This window comes from Eleginops maclovinus, chromosome 8, assembly GCF_036324505.1.
Source record: "Eleginops maclovinus isolate JMC-PN-2008 ecotype Puerto Natales chromosome 8, JC_Emac_rtc_rv5, whole genome shotgun sequence".
In the NCBI taxonomy this organism is placed as follows: domain Eukaryota; kingdom Metazoa; phylum Chordata; class Actinopteri; order Perciformes; family Eleginopidae; genus Eleginops; species Eleginops maclovinus.
In genome coordinates this window covers 12,964,101-12,980,900 of record NC_086356.1, presented here as the reverse complement: position 1 = coordinate 12,980,900, position 16,800 = coordinate 12,964,101, and the positions used below count along the sequence as shown (strand labels likewise).

General features: G+C 42.3%; 1 protein-coding gene across 3 annotated transcripts; it reads left to right on the top strand.

Moving 5' to 3' along the window:
- Positions 1-481: 481 nt before the first annotated feature.
- On the top strand, positions 482-16,756 carry rfx3 (regulatory factor X, 3 (influences HLA class II expression)). 3 transcript variants are annotated; one of them, XM_063890203.1, is made up of 17 exons: positions 482-595; positions 5,226-5,338; positions 5,928-6,016; positions 6,803-7,058; positions 8,335-8,409; positions 8,666-8,847; positions 8,995-9,114; positions 9,200-9,324; positions 9,422-9,537; positions 10,186-10,301; positions 10,422-10,576; positions 10,671-10,768; positions 10,924-11,073; positions 11,186-11,394; positions 11,476-11,629; positions 11,847-11,889; positions 11,974-16,756. In XM_063890203.1, the coding sequence occupies exons 2-17, from the start codon at positions 5,231-5,233 to the stop codon at positions 12,273-12,275; spliced, it is 2,298 nt and encodes a 765-aa protein (XP_063746273.1). In that variant the 5' UTR covers positions 482-595; positions 5,226-5,230; the 3' UTR covers positions 12,276-16,756. The 3 variants fall into 3 exon arrangements, with proteins under 3 accessions (XP_063746273.1, XP_063746272.1, XP_063746271.1); XM_063890202.1 differs by having other exon boundaries at positions 6,800-7,058; positions 10,425-10,576; XM_063890201.1 differs by having other exon boundaries at positions 6,800-7,058.
- Positions 16,757-16,800: the final 44 nt, after the last annotated feature.

The window sequence follows — 16,800 nt, the reverse complement described above, 5'->3', positions numbered from 1 at the left end:
ATAATTAAAGTGAAGCACAGCAATAATATAAATTATCATCTGCAAATGTAGTTAAATATGATAGCATTAAACTAAAGTAGTTTATAAACTAAAACCACATTATTACGGTCATGGATCATGCTTATAATACTTGTTCATTAAGTTGTTTGGATAATATGACTCCAGCAATTGTCAAAAAGGACCATAACTGAAAAACATTTCTGAATTTGTTTTAACTTCCAACACAATATGATGAATTATTGGTTTATTTAAAATCTCTAAATAAATCAGAATAACTGAATAAATAAAAAAATTAGAGCAAGCGCATAGGCTCGGGTAGACAAGACATCCTCATAACATATTCCCATTATACTAAAACATATTTATTTGCTTGTGATTTAATATCCGTAAAACTGTATTAAGTGAGCTTTAATCTCCTCCCACCTGCCTGGTTAGGGTGCGCGCTCCCGGTGAGTTTTATAGCAACTGTTGCCCAGTGAGGCAGCGCCATAGTCACCGTAGTCCTGGCGACTGTAACCCACCAACAACAACCTCTCGCTCCATCATTACCACCTCCTCCACCATCCTCATCTTCATCAACCAGTCCTCAGCTCAGGTTTGTATACATTTTATACTAGTATTAGCTCGAAATCAAGTCCTTTCTCGCTTCATGGGATAATTGCATGGAGGAGATTGTAATGCTGTAGTTTATGTTTTGTCTGCTGCTGCTGAATGAAGGCTCGGTGGATAGCTTGGGTAGTTTGCTAGCGAGGGTGTTTCTTTGTGACGTGGTAGCCTGCTTGCTAACGTTGCCTGTAGATACCCACAGCTGTAAGAGGTCTTGCTCGCTAGCAGGAGCTAGCTATGATCTATCAATTGTTCATGTTGGCTCAAACTGACCTAAACGGTAGTCTGTGTGGTAGAAAAGGGCTTTCCATGTAACTAATTTGCTTAAACTTACCATGCTGTGTGGTAGCGTAGGTCTAGGCTAGTCACTGATGCTAGCTGGTCAGCTGGAGCTGGAGCAGGAGCAGGTGTCTGTTGTTGCTAGGTTGCTAACGCCAGCGTTGCCCTCTTACAATGCCTGTTGGTATCCCATTTTTGGCTAATGTTACGGTGATATTGCATGTGTATGTTGCGGGTGATTCAAATGTTGTTGGTGTTACAACATTAATAACGTCGATAAGCAAGTGAAAGTGCTGTAAGCTAGCTTTCCAAACACTAACTGCTATTGACAATAGCTAAGCCATTACTTTCCCTTTTGTCTTAGGGAGCAAGAAAGCTTCGCTAGCTCTCCGTCTGCCCTCTTTGTGGCATCAGATGGCTACGATAAGCTAACCTGATAACACAAGGCTAATTTTTCGCACTGGTCAGGTTTGAGGAAGAATGCCTGCCTTTATAAAAAACATTAAATACCTCAATGTTACTACCCGTTTCACCGAATCATTTCGTTACTCTGCAGTGCACCTTCTGTATCTGGGCTGGTAACGAGAAGCTGTATCTGCAATGCATTTATTATTATTGACAAACAATTACATTATTACATGTTGTATTGTCAGTATGTATCCATGTTTATTTCTGGCCGAGAAAGGAAAGGATTGTACTCAATCCAGCATGACACTGTCCGGAGGGAGAACATGTTTAGTGTAGAGATATTAATATTGCCAGGCTTTTTAAATTGGGGTAAAAGAAACAATCCCACTCGACTTCAAACAAAAATGGCTGTTTTCCTGTTACTCACAATAAAATAGTAAACTGAATCAAATCAGAAATCCGAATCAAAAACGTGTCTATGCCTAGTAGGTTAACACACACAAGGAATGTGCCTTGGTGTATGTGGTGCACACATAAACAGTTAAATATTATTAATTGTAAGAAACGGGACCAAAACATAAAACAAGAAGTATAAAAACATTTTAGGATTTCTCAATCCCTTGGGTGGTTCGTATAAGTACAGGGAGTTGGTTTCTTAATGTTGCATCACAATTATTTGTGGGTCCATTGGGTGTCCTGTGTAGCTGCAACCTCTGACTCCCGTTATGGAAGAGGGTGTGTGTGTGTGTGTGTGTGTGTGTGTGTGTGTGTGTGTGTGTGTGTGTGTGTGTGTGTGTGTGTGTGTGTGTGTGTGTGTGTGTGTGTGTGTGTGTGTGTGTGTGTGTGTGTGTGTGTGTGTGTGTGTGTGTGTGTGTGTGTGTGTGTGTTGGGGGGGGGGTGTTAGTAGAGACAGGTGCATCTATAGTGGTGGTGGGACTCCTGATCCTAGTCAGTAGTTTATAAAATAAAATCTTGTTTGTTTTTTACTCAAAGACATACCTATAAATAATAAAACACGAGAAAATGATAATGCTGAAGTGGTCTCTTAATTTTTTCCTGGGCTATATGGTTTTCTCTTAAATTGTAGCATCTTTGAGTTTCAGTATAGTCAAACAATTTAATCAAGTTAGATAAAAATATCAACTATATCATTTTTAACACATACTGTAGGTCACCCCTTAAATATTGTCAACATTTTAACCAATTTGTACACATGCAACCCAAAATAGGTCATGTACAGACACCCCTCACAACACACACACACAGATAACAGGATGTGGGGAACTGCTAGTTATCAGATCATGTTACCACTTACCTGTAGTCCAGCAGCGCAGAAATAGTACCATGCCACCTGCTGCCTGGATCCTGTTACATTTCCAATCACTTAAAGAGGGGCTGATTAATTCAATTATTCACTCATCCATTTTCATGGCTTAGCAGAATTCAGCATGTTTGGTTTGTTGTTTTCCCCTGCCTGCCTGCCAGCAATAATGTATATTGTTGTTGAAAGAGGAGATGTCCTTGTTTGTTCTTCCCAAACCCCACATCTGGCTATATCAGGTTGGACGTACTTTGTACTTTGTAATGTCAGGAAACTTCCAGAAAGGTTGGCACGTTTGACTTTTCTGTTTCCTCTAGTACTGTAATAAAAAAAAAATCAGATTAAACATTAAAAACGTTCACTTTTCTCATTGGGATCTCAATAAAAGGTCTCTTATATTGCTGCAATGTCTTTGACATCAAAATCAACATCCGCTGTCCTTATGAATCACTCACAGTTTTACAATCTCAATGCCTAACTCCTAAACAAACACAGCACTTTGCATACCTCCCCCCACTTCAGTTCCCAATTACATCTCCCCCACCTATTTTCCTGCTGCACTAGCACCTGATCATGCTCCTGTCTTGCCTGGGGTTGCATGTACAGCGCGTATGAGAGGGAGAGATTTTGTGTAAGCTGTACTTTTCCATCTGGTTCTCCTATTTCTGAACTTGGTCCATCACTCTACACCTTTTATCATACGTGATCAATAGAAAAGCAAATTATGGTTGTGTGTTTTTATCTGTGGCTGTGAACCTTGCACCTTTTTTATGTTGCTTGTAATGTTTGCAAGACGAATTAAGGGGGGTGGGGGTGGGGGGGGCGCAGGGCAAAATGTTGCCCTCCTTGGTGGCTTTTGTTCCTCTGTGTCTTTGTAGGGCTTGCACTTGCTCAGTGGAGCACAGCATTTAAGTGGGCCACAAGGGAGTGCCTGAATGGTGAGGCAGGAGGTGTTTCAGTGTGTGTGTATTTGTGTGTTTGTGGAGGGGGTTGGGGTAAGGCAAAAAGAGTGTGTTGTGATGCAGGGGCTCTTTGCTTCGTTAAGGTGGGCTCAGTCGAGGCCATGGACTTTAGCTTAACCCTGTGGAATATACATTTACAGTTTCCCCCCTTTTTAAAAGTACATTTTTTATAGCATTGGACTATAGTAAGCATAGAAAGTGTTAATGTGTTGTTTGACATTTTAACCACAGGTATGTCATTTTTAGTACATTTATGTCATAATTTACAGTGTCTTGTCGCACAATATGAACATTGGAACTGATTAGTAGTATTTTTTTCTCCACAACAACACAGCAGTGTTTCTAGCAACAGCCTGTGGATTTGTCTGACAGTGATAGTATATCCTCATATCCCCCTCCCAAGGTGTTAAAGAAAGTCATGCTGGATGCGAGTGGCTTTGTGTTGATGGATCTCAGAGCCTCTGTATGGAAAAGAAAAAATGCAGATGCTGTCTGCTGCCCTGCTGTGTCTCACGTGCTCAGTGCGGTGGAAAAGATTGACTCAGCAAGTCAAACTTTTAGGTTAATCACCTGAACAAGAATAGAGTGATCACCTTCTTCCAGAGAAAAACGGCCGGTATGAATTTGAAGATAAGGGGAAGGGGCAGGCTGTCCCTGGAGAAATTTGAGGCTGTTAGGAGACCCAGCTTAATTAACCAAGAGAGGCTTGTTTGTGGAAACTGTGATGTGGAGGAGGCGGCCTTTCCCTGGAAGGAATGGGTGATGGTAGCCATGCTATTATTAACTCACAAACACAGGTCCACCATCAGTGTCTCGTCACACTCTTGTCCTTCAAAACAATTCACTTAAGCTTTAGTAAGTACTTTCGCCATGATATTTCTTACTAGTAATGCTCCTATCTGGTAAATTAGATAACTTCTAACATCCAGGCCTTCTTATCTCAACTAAACCTGCAGCAGCAGTGGGAACTCATGGAAGCAGCATCTATTTGGATTTTGTTAAATATTAACTTGTTTTATGGCTGTGAACATGGAGACAAGACCATGTGTCACTGATGCATGAGGCTCTTAGTACATTAAGAACCACAGAGCAGAAACGGGTGCCTGGGTAGAATCGGTCTTCAGCAGAGAGTAAAAATTAATTGATTCCTTGTAAAACATTCTGCTTACTCTTATCTTTGGGGACATTTTATGTGCTAGGCTAGCCAAATCATGATGATGATTACAGAATAATTGTCCTCTGTACAAAGCATTTGCCATGTAGTATTGTAGATGCACCACTACCTGTTGGTTATTAAAGCAATATGTTCTAGGATAGGGTTTACACTTAAGGTATGACAGTTTGATGTATCTGATTGCATGACTATTACACAATTTAATCAGAGGGTGTAAAACAAAGTATTGTGTGGTCCTTTTTGTAGATTAAAAATTCAACAACAACCAGAAGAATACAACCCATATTTGTGAGTTTACTCTGTTTAAGTGAGTTATGGATGATGCTCCGTTGGCTTGGTGATGCATTAAGACTATTTTGTCAGTGGCTCTAAAGTCGCTATGCCAGTTGGACCAGTATGTTGAGTGTTCTTGGTTCTCTGTAACTGTGGCCATTATCTATCTACAGTGTCACTGTTTTTTCTCTGTCCAATTTAGGCGCCATGCAGACCCCTGAAGCAGGCGCTGACTCCACCTCCACCGTCCCTCTTCAGACCACCGTGCCTGTCCAGCCTACAGGCTCCACCCAGCAGGTGCCTGTCCAGCAACAGGTACAACCAGCCGGCTGTGTTTGTGCTGTTTGGATGGAAGAAGTACTCAGATCCAGTACTTGAGTAAAAGTTGAAGTTCCGGAGTGTAGGAATACTCTGTTACAAGTAAAAGACCTGCAATCAAAGTTTTACTTGAGTAAAATAACAGAAATATTAGTATTCAAATATACTTAAAATACCAAAAGTACTTATTATGCAGCCCATTTAAGAATATTATATATTTTGATTATAATTATTGATACCTCTATGTGTTTAACACAACTTCCAAAGGTGCAGCTATTTTTGGTTACTTTTTACAGCAGGGAAGCTTGTGAATTTATTCCATGTGTAACTAAGGTCTGACTTGAGTGATTTTATATTAAATGTAGTGGAGTAAATTACAATATTTACCTATATATTGTAGTGGAGTAGAAGTAGAATTAGCAGAAAATGGAAATACTCATGTAAAGTACATCAAAATGAGTACAGTACTTGAGTAAATGTGCTCAGTCGCTTTACACCACTGAATATGTGTGTGCATTTTTATCGTAACCTGTGCTTTATGTGCCTTTACTAACGACTTTGCCCCTCTTGCAATTTGTCTTGCCAGGCCCAGACTGTTCAACAGGTTCAGCATGTTTACCCAGCACAGGTGCAGTATGTGGAGGAAAACAGTGGTGTCTACACCAATGGCAACATGTGAGTCAGCCTCAGCTCTGCTCTTACACCACTCCACAAATATTAGCGCTACGTCTCCACAGCCTGCTCTCAAGTCTCTTCAAACCAATCATTCATGTCACAAGCACATGATGTCGTTTGGAGTGCATTTGTGTTCTGTGTTGGTTTTCTTTTTATGAGGGGGTCTGCAGTCGCGTGTTTTATTGTGCTCAGCCACCTGAACATGACCAGAAGTAGGCCTGTGTTTAAAGTGCTGATGCTACACCAGGATCCCCTGTGTGTTTGTCCTACTGTGACACACACGCAGTCTCACACAGCGGTGCATGTACAGACACGAACACGGATACTCTAGGTGACCCCAGCTGCTGGTAGAAACAGTCGTGTAAGGGGCACCACCAGGCTAAATGTTTAAAATACTAAATAATATGTACACCAAACAACCAGACAAACTAGCCTCCTGAAAACCAGGCCTGTAAGGGACACACAAATCAAAAAAGACAACCTAATTTAAGTATTTAAATAAAATATCTAATGTTATTTTTGAAAAACATCCATTCAAATTATAATATATTTTAAATTGTCCAAGTTTTGGTAAACATTTTGACTGTAGCTCTCTAGGTGTGATAGGTGTTTTTCCGTGACTAAGAAACGCTGATTAAAAGAAATATTTAATTCAAGAAAAAGTAACTTAATTTGAGAGTTGCCATAGTAAAAATGGTACTTACTTACTTAATAATAATTATTCTTATCCCTCAGTTTGATTTTGGGTACATTGACTGACCGCTAACCCCTCTTTCCGAACAGAAGAACCTACTCGTACTCGGAGCCACAGCTGTACAGCCAGAACAGTGGAGGAAGCTACTTCGACACACAGGGAAGCTCATCACAAGTGTCCACTGTGGTGACATCTCATGGCATGACCAACAACGGAGGAGGGGGCAATGGAGGAATGAGCATGAATCTGGCGGGGGGTCAGGTAATCAGCACCAGTCCCGGCTCTTACATCATGGACAACGCTGGACCCCACCCCCCCACCCAGACAGCGCGAGCTTCACCCGCCACAGTAAGTGCAACTCACTCAACAAGTAAGCTGCTCAGCTGTCTCTACCTGGCTGCTTTGTTGATAGACACTGGGCGTTAGTAATTTCTAACTCTCCCCTGTTTCGACCCACACAGCTTTTTGCCCAGACTCTCACTATCAACATGATGCTGTCCTTCATACTTCATTGATCTTTGCACTAGTTTAATCCAAATGTAGGACAGCAGTCTCTACCTGAGTTCCATATTTGTGTACATTAGTGTGTCCACATGATATATCAATTTAAAAAGAAGCAACGATTCTGTTCACCCCCTCTATGATTGGGTCTGTCGTGTTTTATCTCGTTACCGTGGTTTATCCATTGCTGATGTATGCGATGTGCAGCGTAGGCTGCGTCAACTACTGCCAACAATGTTCACATTTGAACCATTATGATTTAATATTCAAGTTATGCGGGGCTTTGTTTCTATTCCTGATTGTATCTCTTTATAATGGGACAGTAAGTAGGGATTAAAACCTGAGTCAGGTGTATTGATGAGTGGAAGACCCGCCCACGTGGTGCATGCGGCACAAGAGCTGCTCCAGGCTTTCTTTAGTATAGTCCACCATAATGATGCTGTCTAGCATTGATGACGTTACTTTATGTGGGTACCAGTCACAGCAGAGAGTTTAGAAGATCCGATAATGGCTATAAAGAAAATGTGTTTTTTTAAGCTATCAACATGTGTGCTTGGGTGCTTTTTACGCTCGTTGTCGTCTTGCCTCAGTGATGTTCTTGACAAGATAAATGGGCTGCTAAGGGATGATTATGGTGTTCAACCCCAGTTGTCATCAAATATTTTCACTTTATTATGAAATCAAAAACGCAATTTCTGCAATCTGAGGTTCATCAAAAGCAGTAAAAGGGGACAAGTACTGTAACAATGAAATCTTCAAACTGAAACACAATGCTGGGCTGTTTGTTCAAATGTGAATACCAAATTCTGAACTTGGCACCCTGCCTTTAATAATTTGTTCTGATGATCGTTTTGAAGTGGATGTGCTAGAGGAAACTGAAATACTTCAATAATTCATGTACTTATTTGAACCATTTGAGCCTCTGTCTGATTGTCCTCACATGACAGGTAGTCCTGCTCTGCTTGGGTTTAGTGGTGCTTGCTTTGTGATCCTTTCTAGATCCTCTTTATTTTTGCTTAGTGGATACAAATGTGTCTACTCTTTTCTTTTTTTTTTTTTCCTTGCTTTTGTTTTTATTTCCCCCCTCTTACATTTTGTTGTCCTGTGCTTCGTGGTTTATCAGATTGAAATGGCGATTGAGACGCTCCAAAAATCTGAGGGTTTATCCAGTCAAAGAAGCTCGCTGCTCAACAGCCATGTAAGTTGCTTTTACGAATCCCTGCCCTCGCAATTTTTTTGTTTTTGTTTTTCCAAGACTTTCCTTCTCTCTTAACTCTGTATACATTTCAGTTTGATGTGGTTCTTGCTGTTTTTGCTGAGATTTTAATTGTGACTTTGGTTTTAAACGCTGCTGTAGAAATGCTTTTGCAGAAGTGTGATGAACCAACATTAGTCTGAGGTCTTTCAACACAGTTTGTATAGACCAGACTCCAAAAACATCTCTCCCCTTGTAGCTCCAGTGGCTGTTGGACAACTACGAGACAGCAGAGGGCGTAAGTCTACCACGCTCCACCCTCTACAATCATTACCTGCGCCACTGCCAGGAGCAGAAACTGGACCCTGTAAATGCAGCCTCTTTTGGCAAACTCATACGCTCCATCTTCATGGGACTCCGTACAAGGCGCCTTGGGACAAGGTTAGCGCTCTAATTTTTTCAGATTTATACTTTAAAGTTAAGAAAAGTGCGAGATTTTCACCCTCTTACTATTGTGATTCACCCGACCCTGGATATTCTCCTCGGTCCATGTGTCATCGTGTGTTCACGCTTGAGTTTGTCTTGCAGAGGGAACTCCAAATATCATTACTATGGTATACGCGTGAAACCAGATTCGCCACTCAATAGACTCCAAGAAGACATGCAGTATATGGCCCTCAGACAGCAGCCAGTTCAGCAGAAACAGAGGTACACTGGCAGCTACACACACATATGCAGAACCCACACGCAGTATTTACTTATAGATACTGATGTTGGAGCCATGTGATTTCAGGTTCAAGCCGGTACAGAAGTTTGATGGCTGCTCCGGGGAGAACTACCCCGCTGGAGGCCAGCCGCAGCCCGGTGTAGAGGAGCAAACAGTCATCGCACAGAGTCAACACCACCAGCAGTTCTTAGGTCCGCCGCTTCTCTCTTTATCTGAAAAACACATGGGATACACTGAAAAACACTATGTTAAACGTTATGTGAATTAACTTTGTCGTCACTCCCACAGATGCATCGCGGGCGCTCCCTGACTTTGTAGAGCTGGACGTTGGACAGAGCAATACAGAGGACATCAGCCCAGAGGATGTGAAAGCTCTCCAGTCCCTTTACAGAGAGCACTGTGAGGTGAGAGAAGGGGCTTTTAATAATCACTGATATGTCACCACAGCTCACTTTGGCGCATGAGTGTAATTCACAGGGGGGGACAGGGGGTCGGTCCCTCTTCAGAGCTCAAAGAAAGCTAAGTAATCCCTTTCGATATTGCAGCATTGGTTGATGCTGCATCATCAAAGTGACTATGCTTGCTGTGCCTATACATTTATCGATCAGCCTGGACTACCTGCACCTCCCTCTAAATCTATAGCACTTCCACTGTTCCCCTCTATATACATGCTGTAATTTGCCAATATGGATTATAACCGTACATTTACTCTGGCTGGATTCTGAGCCTGGAAACTGTTCATGAGTTTTCTTAGTGAGAGAATCATAAATGCCAGCTGCTGGCATTTTGGAACAGGATTTTCTCTTTGTCTTGTGAGGTTTTCAATCACACTGGTCATAATGTCTGGAAAACTAGGGATCAGGACACCCACAGGGGTCTCAAATTACCCAAAACATACCATATGTCCTCACAAAGGCTGATTGACGTGACTAGCCATTCGGATAGCTTGAGGATAATGTGGAGAGGTTTTGATTCGTACATCACTAAAAAGACATTTGACAAGTATATAAAGTATGTAAAAACCATTCACTGTCTTTCTGCTTTCGTTTCAGGCTATCCTGGATGTGGTCGTCAACCTCCAGTTCAGTCTAATTGAGAAGCTGTGGCAGACATTTTGGCGTTATTCTCCCCCTGACTCTGTAGAGGGGGCCACTATAACAGAAAACAGGTGAGCTTGTGCCAACATATAATGTCTCTTATGGTTTTGCTAAAGTGAAATATTAACAAATCTAATCTATACAAGGATAATCTGAAAGTGTTTTCTAAGTCTGGTTGGTTCATTCTTCAGCAGCTTAAGTGAGATTGAAGCCCGGCTGCCCCATTCTCAGCTGTTGGAACTGTGCAGAAATGAGGCTGTACTCAAATGGATGAGCACCTGTGACCATCTGATGTACCAGGCCCTTGTGGAGATCCTCATTCCTGATGTCCTGAGACCCATTCCCAGTGAGTCACACACACCTCTCATGTTTAGTTGTTTGTTATGTTAATACTTATCAAATCAAAATCATAAATAACAACGTTTTCTGTTTATTTCCAGGTGCCTTGACTCAAGCCATTCGCAACTTTGCCAAAAGCCTGGAAGGTTGGCTCAATAATGCCATGAATGCCATTCCACAGAGAATGATCCAGACCAAGGTACACTTTCAATTTCATTCACATCTATATGTGCTGAATAAAGGAAGCTCCAGATCCTTCAGGATTTTGTGCTGATCCAGTGTGTGTCTGTGGACTGATTAAGTATCAGTATACTTGCAGGCGTTAACATCTGGGCTTGTGTGTGCTCTTCACAGATTGCCGCTGTTAGTGCCTTTGCGCAAACACTGCGCAGATACACATCTCTGAACCACCTGGCTCAGGCGGCACGTGCTGTATTGCAAAACACATCCCAGATTAACCAGATGCTGAGTGATCTCAACCGTGTTGACTTTGCCAACGTACAGGTCAGAACAGATCTTTGTGGTGACTATTCAACGCCGGAGCTTTTTGTTTTATCCAATACCATTCTTTCAGATTTTTGTTTACCTTTGGTTCTTCCTCTGTGTTGCTGTACAGGAGCAGGCATCATGGGTGTGCCAGTGTGAGGAGGGGGTTGTTCAGCACTTGGAGCAGGACTTCAAGGCCACCCTGCAGCAGCAGAGCTCTCTGGAGCAATGGGCGGCCTGGCTGGAAAATGTGGTCACTCAGGTGCTCAAGCCTTACGAGCACCGGACCAGCTTCCCCAGGGCGGCTCGGCAGTTCCTGCTCAAGTGGTCCTTCTACAGGTCTGTTAAAAAAAAAACATACTGAATCTCGTTTTGAAGTCACAAAATGCTCACAATGTTTGTTTTTTTACGTCTCTGTAGTTCTATGGTGATCCGGGACTTGACCCTGCGCAGTGCTGCCAGCTTCGGTTCCTTCCACCTGATTCGCCTGCTGTACGACGAGTACATGTTTTACCTGGTGGAGCATCGCGTGGCTCAAGCTACTGGAGAGACATTCATGGGTGTCATGGGGGAGGTATAACTGCGGCATCCTGTCTTTGCAGAGTTACAGTGCCACATTGATGCACTACAGTGTATGATAGAAACATAGATGTGAAATAGTTTCATAAAGAATCAACTCAGAGGAGATGTTTACCTAAATTAAAAACAGCTTCACTTCTAGATTAAAAATACAGTACATGTGAACCCCTGATGGCGCCCAATAACAACGATTATTGTCTGTTTCTTTTCAGTTTGACAGCCTCAACTCCCTGTCCCTGGCTAACCTTGATAAAGGTATGTGACAAAATCGATAAAGCACATCGTCTGAGAAACAGTTGTCTCGGAAACTGCCCTTAACCTCCTGGCTCTTTACTACAGGTGATGCCTTCTCCTGTCCTGATGAAATGAGTGGGATGGACAGTGACTTGGAAGACGACCCGGAGGAGAGTGGGGAACCTCTGGCCAAGCGAGAGAAGTCGGAGCACGAGGTGATCCAGGTGATCCAGGTGGGGGCGCTGGAGGACGGGTCCCACCCTGTGGTGGGGGTGGTCCAGCCGGGCGTCCTCCACTCGCTGCCCCAGCCCCCGCAGGACCACAGCGAGCACATCCTCACCCCCTCTGCCGCTACTCCCACCATCCGCCACTGCAGCACCACGGGCAACACCTACGCCTCCGTCTGAGGGTCTAAGGGCACGGCCATCTTTGTCTGGCCTGTTTTTGCTATCTCACTCTCCACATATCTCTCCCTCTGTAAGTCTAGATGTTTCCGTCTCTCTCATGCATTGTCTCTGTCTGCACTTGTGTGGACACGCTCTCCTCGCCCTCTATCTAGCCCGGTCAGCGGGGGGGGGGGGGATGCTGAAATGATGAAGATGTGCTGTCTTGTGGATGTGGTGTCATCCCATAAGTCTGTGCTCTATCGCAATGCGGCAGCTGGCGGAGGACTAATTCGACCCAGTAAATGTCTCCTCTCTAGATATGACTTCATGCCTCTTAAGGTTAAGGGAAATTTCATCTCTTTCTTGCTACTGATGTCTCAGAGCTCAAATCCATGTCACTAGTCCCAGTGGAGCAGAGTCCTCGGTTGACTCCAGACCTTCACCGTCTGTAAATAGTTCTGCTGTACTTCAATTGGTATTACCCAAAACTCATGGTGCTATCATTGTTTTTTCTTTTCTTTGGATTTCCATTAATCCCTCATAATGCTAGCATGATTTATGTCCACATGCATTCCAACTGCTGCAAAACCGTTAGAATATTTTGAGTATTGTATGTAGCTAAAAAACCAAGGGAGGACTTCTTTTTTTGTATGTACTGTACGACGGTCAAAGAAAAAGTATCATGGGGCAGTTTGGTCTGTTCTGTTGGAAAATGATATGGTAGCCACCCACTGGTAGATTTTAGTTACGCAAAAGGAAAACCTGAAAGAAATACCTGTGCTGCTTCTTGTGTGTGTATAGAAATGAGATTGAGGAGACCAGCTGTACAAAACCACTTTCTCAACGCTAGCTTTTCTATGCACCCCGTGCATAACGCTTGCCTTTCTTCATTTTAGACGCTCTGCAGTGTGGTTTACATAGCCAGCAGTAATCTTCAAAAACAACCCACTGGACATGTTCCCGTGTTACTTTACAGTTGGTCTTTAAGGAAGTTTCTTAAATTCACAAAGGACCAAAAAAACAAACCCGAACACGAAGGAAGCTGAGAGCTGTTTCCTGTCCCACAGTGCCATGTTGCAGAGCAGAAGGAATGTCAGGGATTAAATGTACCTCGGCTTTATCATAGTGCCTTATCCTTAAAAATGCAGCTGTCCTTGTAGTCCTGGCTGCAGAGAGCCCACAGCACCCCCTCTGCATTGTCCCAGCCACACATTTGGCTTTCTGGTGACTGGTGGCTGGATTTGGGCCGGCTCATCTGTGCTGAGACTGAGGGATGCAGACACAACCTGTCGTTTCCTCTTGGTCAACTCTACGGAACTTGTCACGGTGTTTAGCCTTGCTCCTGCCCTCACTCTGCCCTCCTGAGGCCTATTCTTGCATTAGCCTTTCGTTATCGGGTGTGTTTGTTTCTGTGGGATGCTTAGGTCTGCACTGTGTTTTTTAAATGTACATGTGTATATATGCCTGTGTGTCTGCGTGCTTGTATGTGTGTGTGAGTGTGTGTGTGTGTGTGTGTGTGTGTGTGTGTGTGTGTGTGTTGGAACACATCCATCAGTCACCCTACCTCAAACCAGTGGTGCCAGCCCTTTGACGCGTGCAGCACAGTCACCAAACCTTATTGCACACACACCACTGTACTGCACAACTCTCAACGCGACAGAGAAAACACTGCATTGCTTTTCTCTCACCTCTGATACATTTCCATTCTCCGTTATTAGCCCGTCAAAAAAAATGCTTTCATCCCTTTGTTCCCTGTTTGAAGATCATCTTTGTACAGTGGACCAAAAGTAGATATTTTGTGATATTCAAAGAGATATATAGATATATATATATGTATAGTATATATAATGATGATACACTACATATATTTGTTGCTTTATACGTGATTGTTTCTTTTGGTAGCTCCTCTGTAATTAGCTCATAGACTGTGAAACGGGGACGGCATGAGGGGGGCTCACTTGTGATTCATTAGACTACATCTATACTTGAACTGTTCTAGCATTCTACTGTATGTTGTGGAGATTATTGAGATTAATCCTCTGAATAGGGACGTTTTGTTACTAAAAAGGATTTGTTTGTTTTGCTCTGCACACTTTCTCTGCAGAACTGTTTATTTATTAATATTTATTGTGTTTTGGTTTAGATGCTTACCCGTTAGAACATATTATAAAGGGTACTACTGATGATGAATCATGAGTTATACCACTGCAAACAGCAGACCTACTGTACAGGAGACCAGATGTTTTATTTTTGTTTGTTTTTTCTTACGTTTTAAGGTTAAAAAAAGAAAAAGGGTTGGCACTGTATGTTCTGTAATCACATTCTGAAGGCTCCATCACTTGTTTTCTTTAGATATTAGAGGATCTTTGCCAAAAAAAATTGTTCTGTTCCTGTGTAAAGAAACATGCTGAACAGTAAGTGTGGGTGGGAGAGAAAATACTGCACGTAATAGAGGTTTTTGGGTCAGCGGACTCTCGCAGGTATTCTGTTGAATAATGACACTGGGATCTGAATCTCATTGATTAGACCTACGGTACACATCTTGTAAACTAACACCCAGTCTGTTAATTCTGAAATGTCAGGCAGATCTAAGAATTGAGCGCAAACAATTCAGGCTTTCCTCGGAGCAGTTTGAAAAGTCTGCAAGAAAAGGGCAATGAACTTTAAGTAGCTGGAAGTTGAAAGCCCGAGGCAGTTTAGTTTTACATCGGTTCATGATCGTAATGAACTTGCCTCCTGACTTTTGGTATTAAACTGCCAAACGCAAGTTGCAGAGAAAAGTGTCCGATATAAAAATGAAAACTTAAGACTTAGATCGGCTCGAGCTGCTCGTAAATCATAAATAACTGCAACTCCATACCCGAGAGCTCATTCCACTCCAACATGCACTGAATTTTTTTAGAATGATGTTCAGTCTGCGACTTTAAATCTGAAATGATGTTGTAAATCTGGATAATGCGTGCCCGTTAGGTAGGCGGAAGGTTTAGCAGGATACTTTTATTCTTGCTTCACGTTTTTACCTTTCTCCCCCTGAAAGATGTTCAGATATGAATCTCAGCTCCTTTGTCATATACATTGTAGATGTGTATTATTTTGTGCCTGAAGTGGAAACGGCTTATAAAAATGTTTTTCTTTAAATCTGAATTGTGTGCTTTAGGATCATAAGTGCTTTCTGGTCTTGCACGCCTACCATGTGCTGCTAGAAACTGGATTTGTTTTTGTTTCCCCTACTTTAGACTTTATGTGCCAGACTGATATTTTTTGCTTTCTGCATCTCAAAGCCTGCCTGGTGAACACTGGACTGACGCTAATGCTGCCAACACAATTGTACTTTATTTCTCAGTGTGTTTTGAAATCGAGATGATTGTTTTTGTAACAGCTGTTTGCAAAGGAGCCTGTTTTGAACCTGAGGGGAAAAAAAAAAAAAAAAAGCTATTCCTTACTTTGTCATGAGAGCGGAAGCTGAGGGATGCCTCTTCACCTGGACATAACGGCAGCTTCACTGACCCAGAGCAGACTCCAGTGCCTTTCATTTCGCCCCGGCCACAGCAGATGGCCCGGGCGACTATTGGGTCTCTGGTGGGCTACAGATAGAGGCTATCAGCGCAGACATTTCATTACACAGGTGCTCCCACTGAGAAGACCCCAGGGAAGCATAAAGACCTGTCCTCAAGACTATTTATTTACTGGATGTGACGCCACACACACACACACACACACACACGCGCGCTCTAAGTAGTTTACACACGGTAGAATACCTGCAAACAGCTTTTTATTGTACAGAACTGAACAAGGGGAGCCACTGTAAGTAAAATGCTCTCCTGTGACTCGTTTTCTCATGATGGTGATTTCTTTTGTCAAATGATATTTTCTGAATGCTGTGACCTGTTTGAGATTTGTATTTGGATGTTTTCAAGTGCCATTTGACAGTCTAGTGAGTCGTGGCCATCTGTAGCACGCTCTAATGCAAGCACAAGCATTTGGCAGTGGCATTTGGGGAAGGTTTTTATTTTTGATTCACCCTAGACAAACATATGTATATATCAAAAACTGAAAAAAGGTATATTTATTTGTGTCTTAATTATTTGATTTGTTCTCTTGGTGAACATTTGATCAGATATGTTGGCTAAAGTGCTTTTGTGATTTCTTTTTCCTCTTTTTTTTTGGATAATGTATAGTATCTGATATAATATATACACACACATTTCATGTGACCTTCTTTTTGTGTGCCATTTTTCTTCTCAAATTGGCGAGCGAACCAATGCGTGTAGGGTGATTTGTATTGTGTATTTTACATAAAAAAGAAGGACAATTGGGGGACTTTTATATTTATAAAGACATTATCATTTAGTGTGTCGTATTGATGAATATAGAAACTATAAAAGACACATGTAGTTTGGTTTTCTGAATATTTCAGATCTCAGCTCAGGCTAGCTTCTTAGTGTTGTTTTCTTAAAGATTTGTGACTCGTCTTTGCAGTAATAAACGTTTTCTTGTTCAAAGCCATGTGTCCTCTCACAATTTTAAACCTACTCACTTAACTCAA

Bases quoted from the DNA above. Each gene is read 5' to 3' on its own strand.
- rfx3 (XM_063890201.1), top strand. From the start codon at position 5,231: ATGCAGACCCCTGAAGCAGGCGCTGACTCCACCTCCACCGTCCCTCTT. The intron at 8,848-8,994 runs GTTAGCGCTCTA...TTTGTCTTGCAG, and splicing joins ACAAGGCGCCTTGGGACAAG to AGGGAACTCCAAATATCATT. The intron at 11,890-11,973 runs GTATGTGACAAA...TCTTTACTACAG, and splicing joins CCTGGCTAACCTTGATAAAG to GTGATGCCTTCTCCTGTCCT.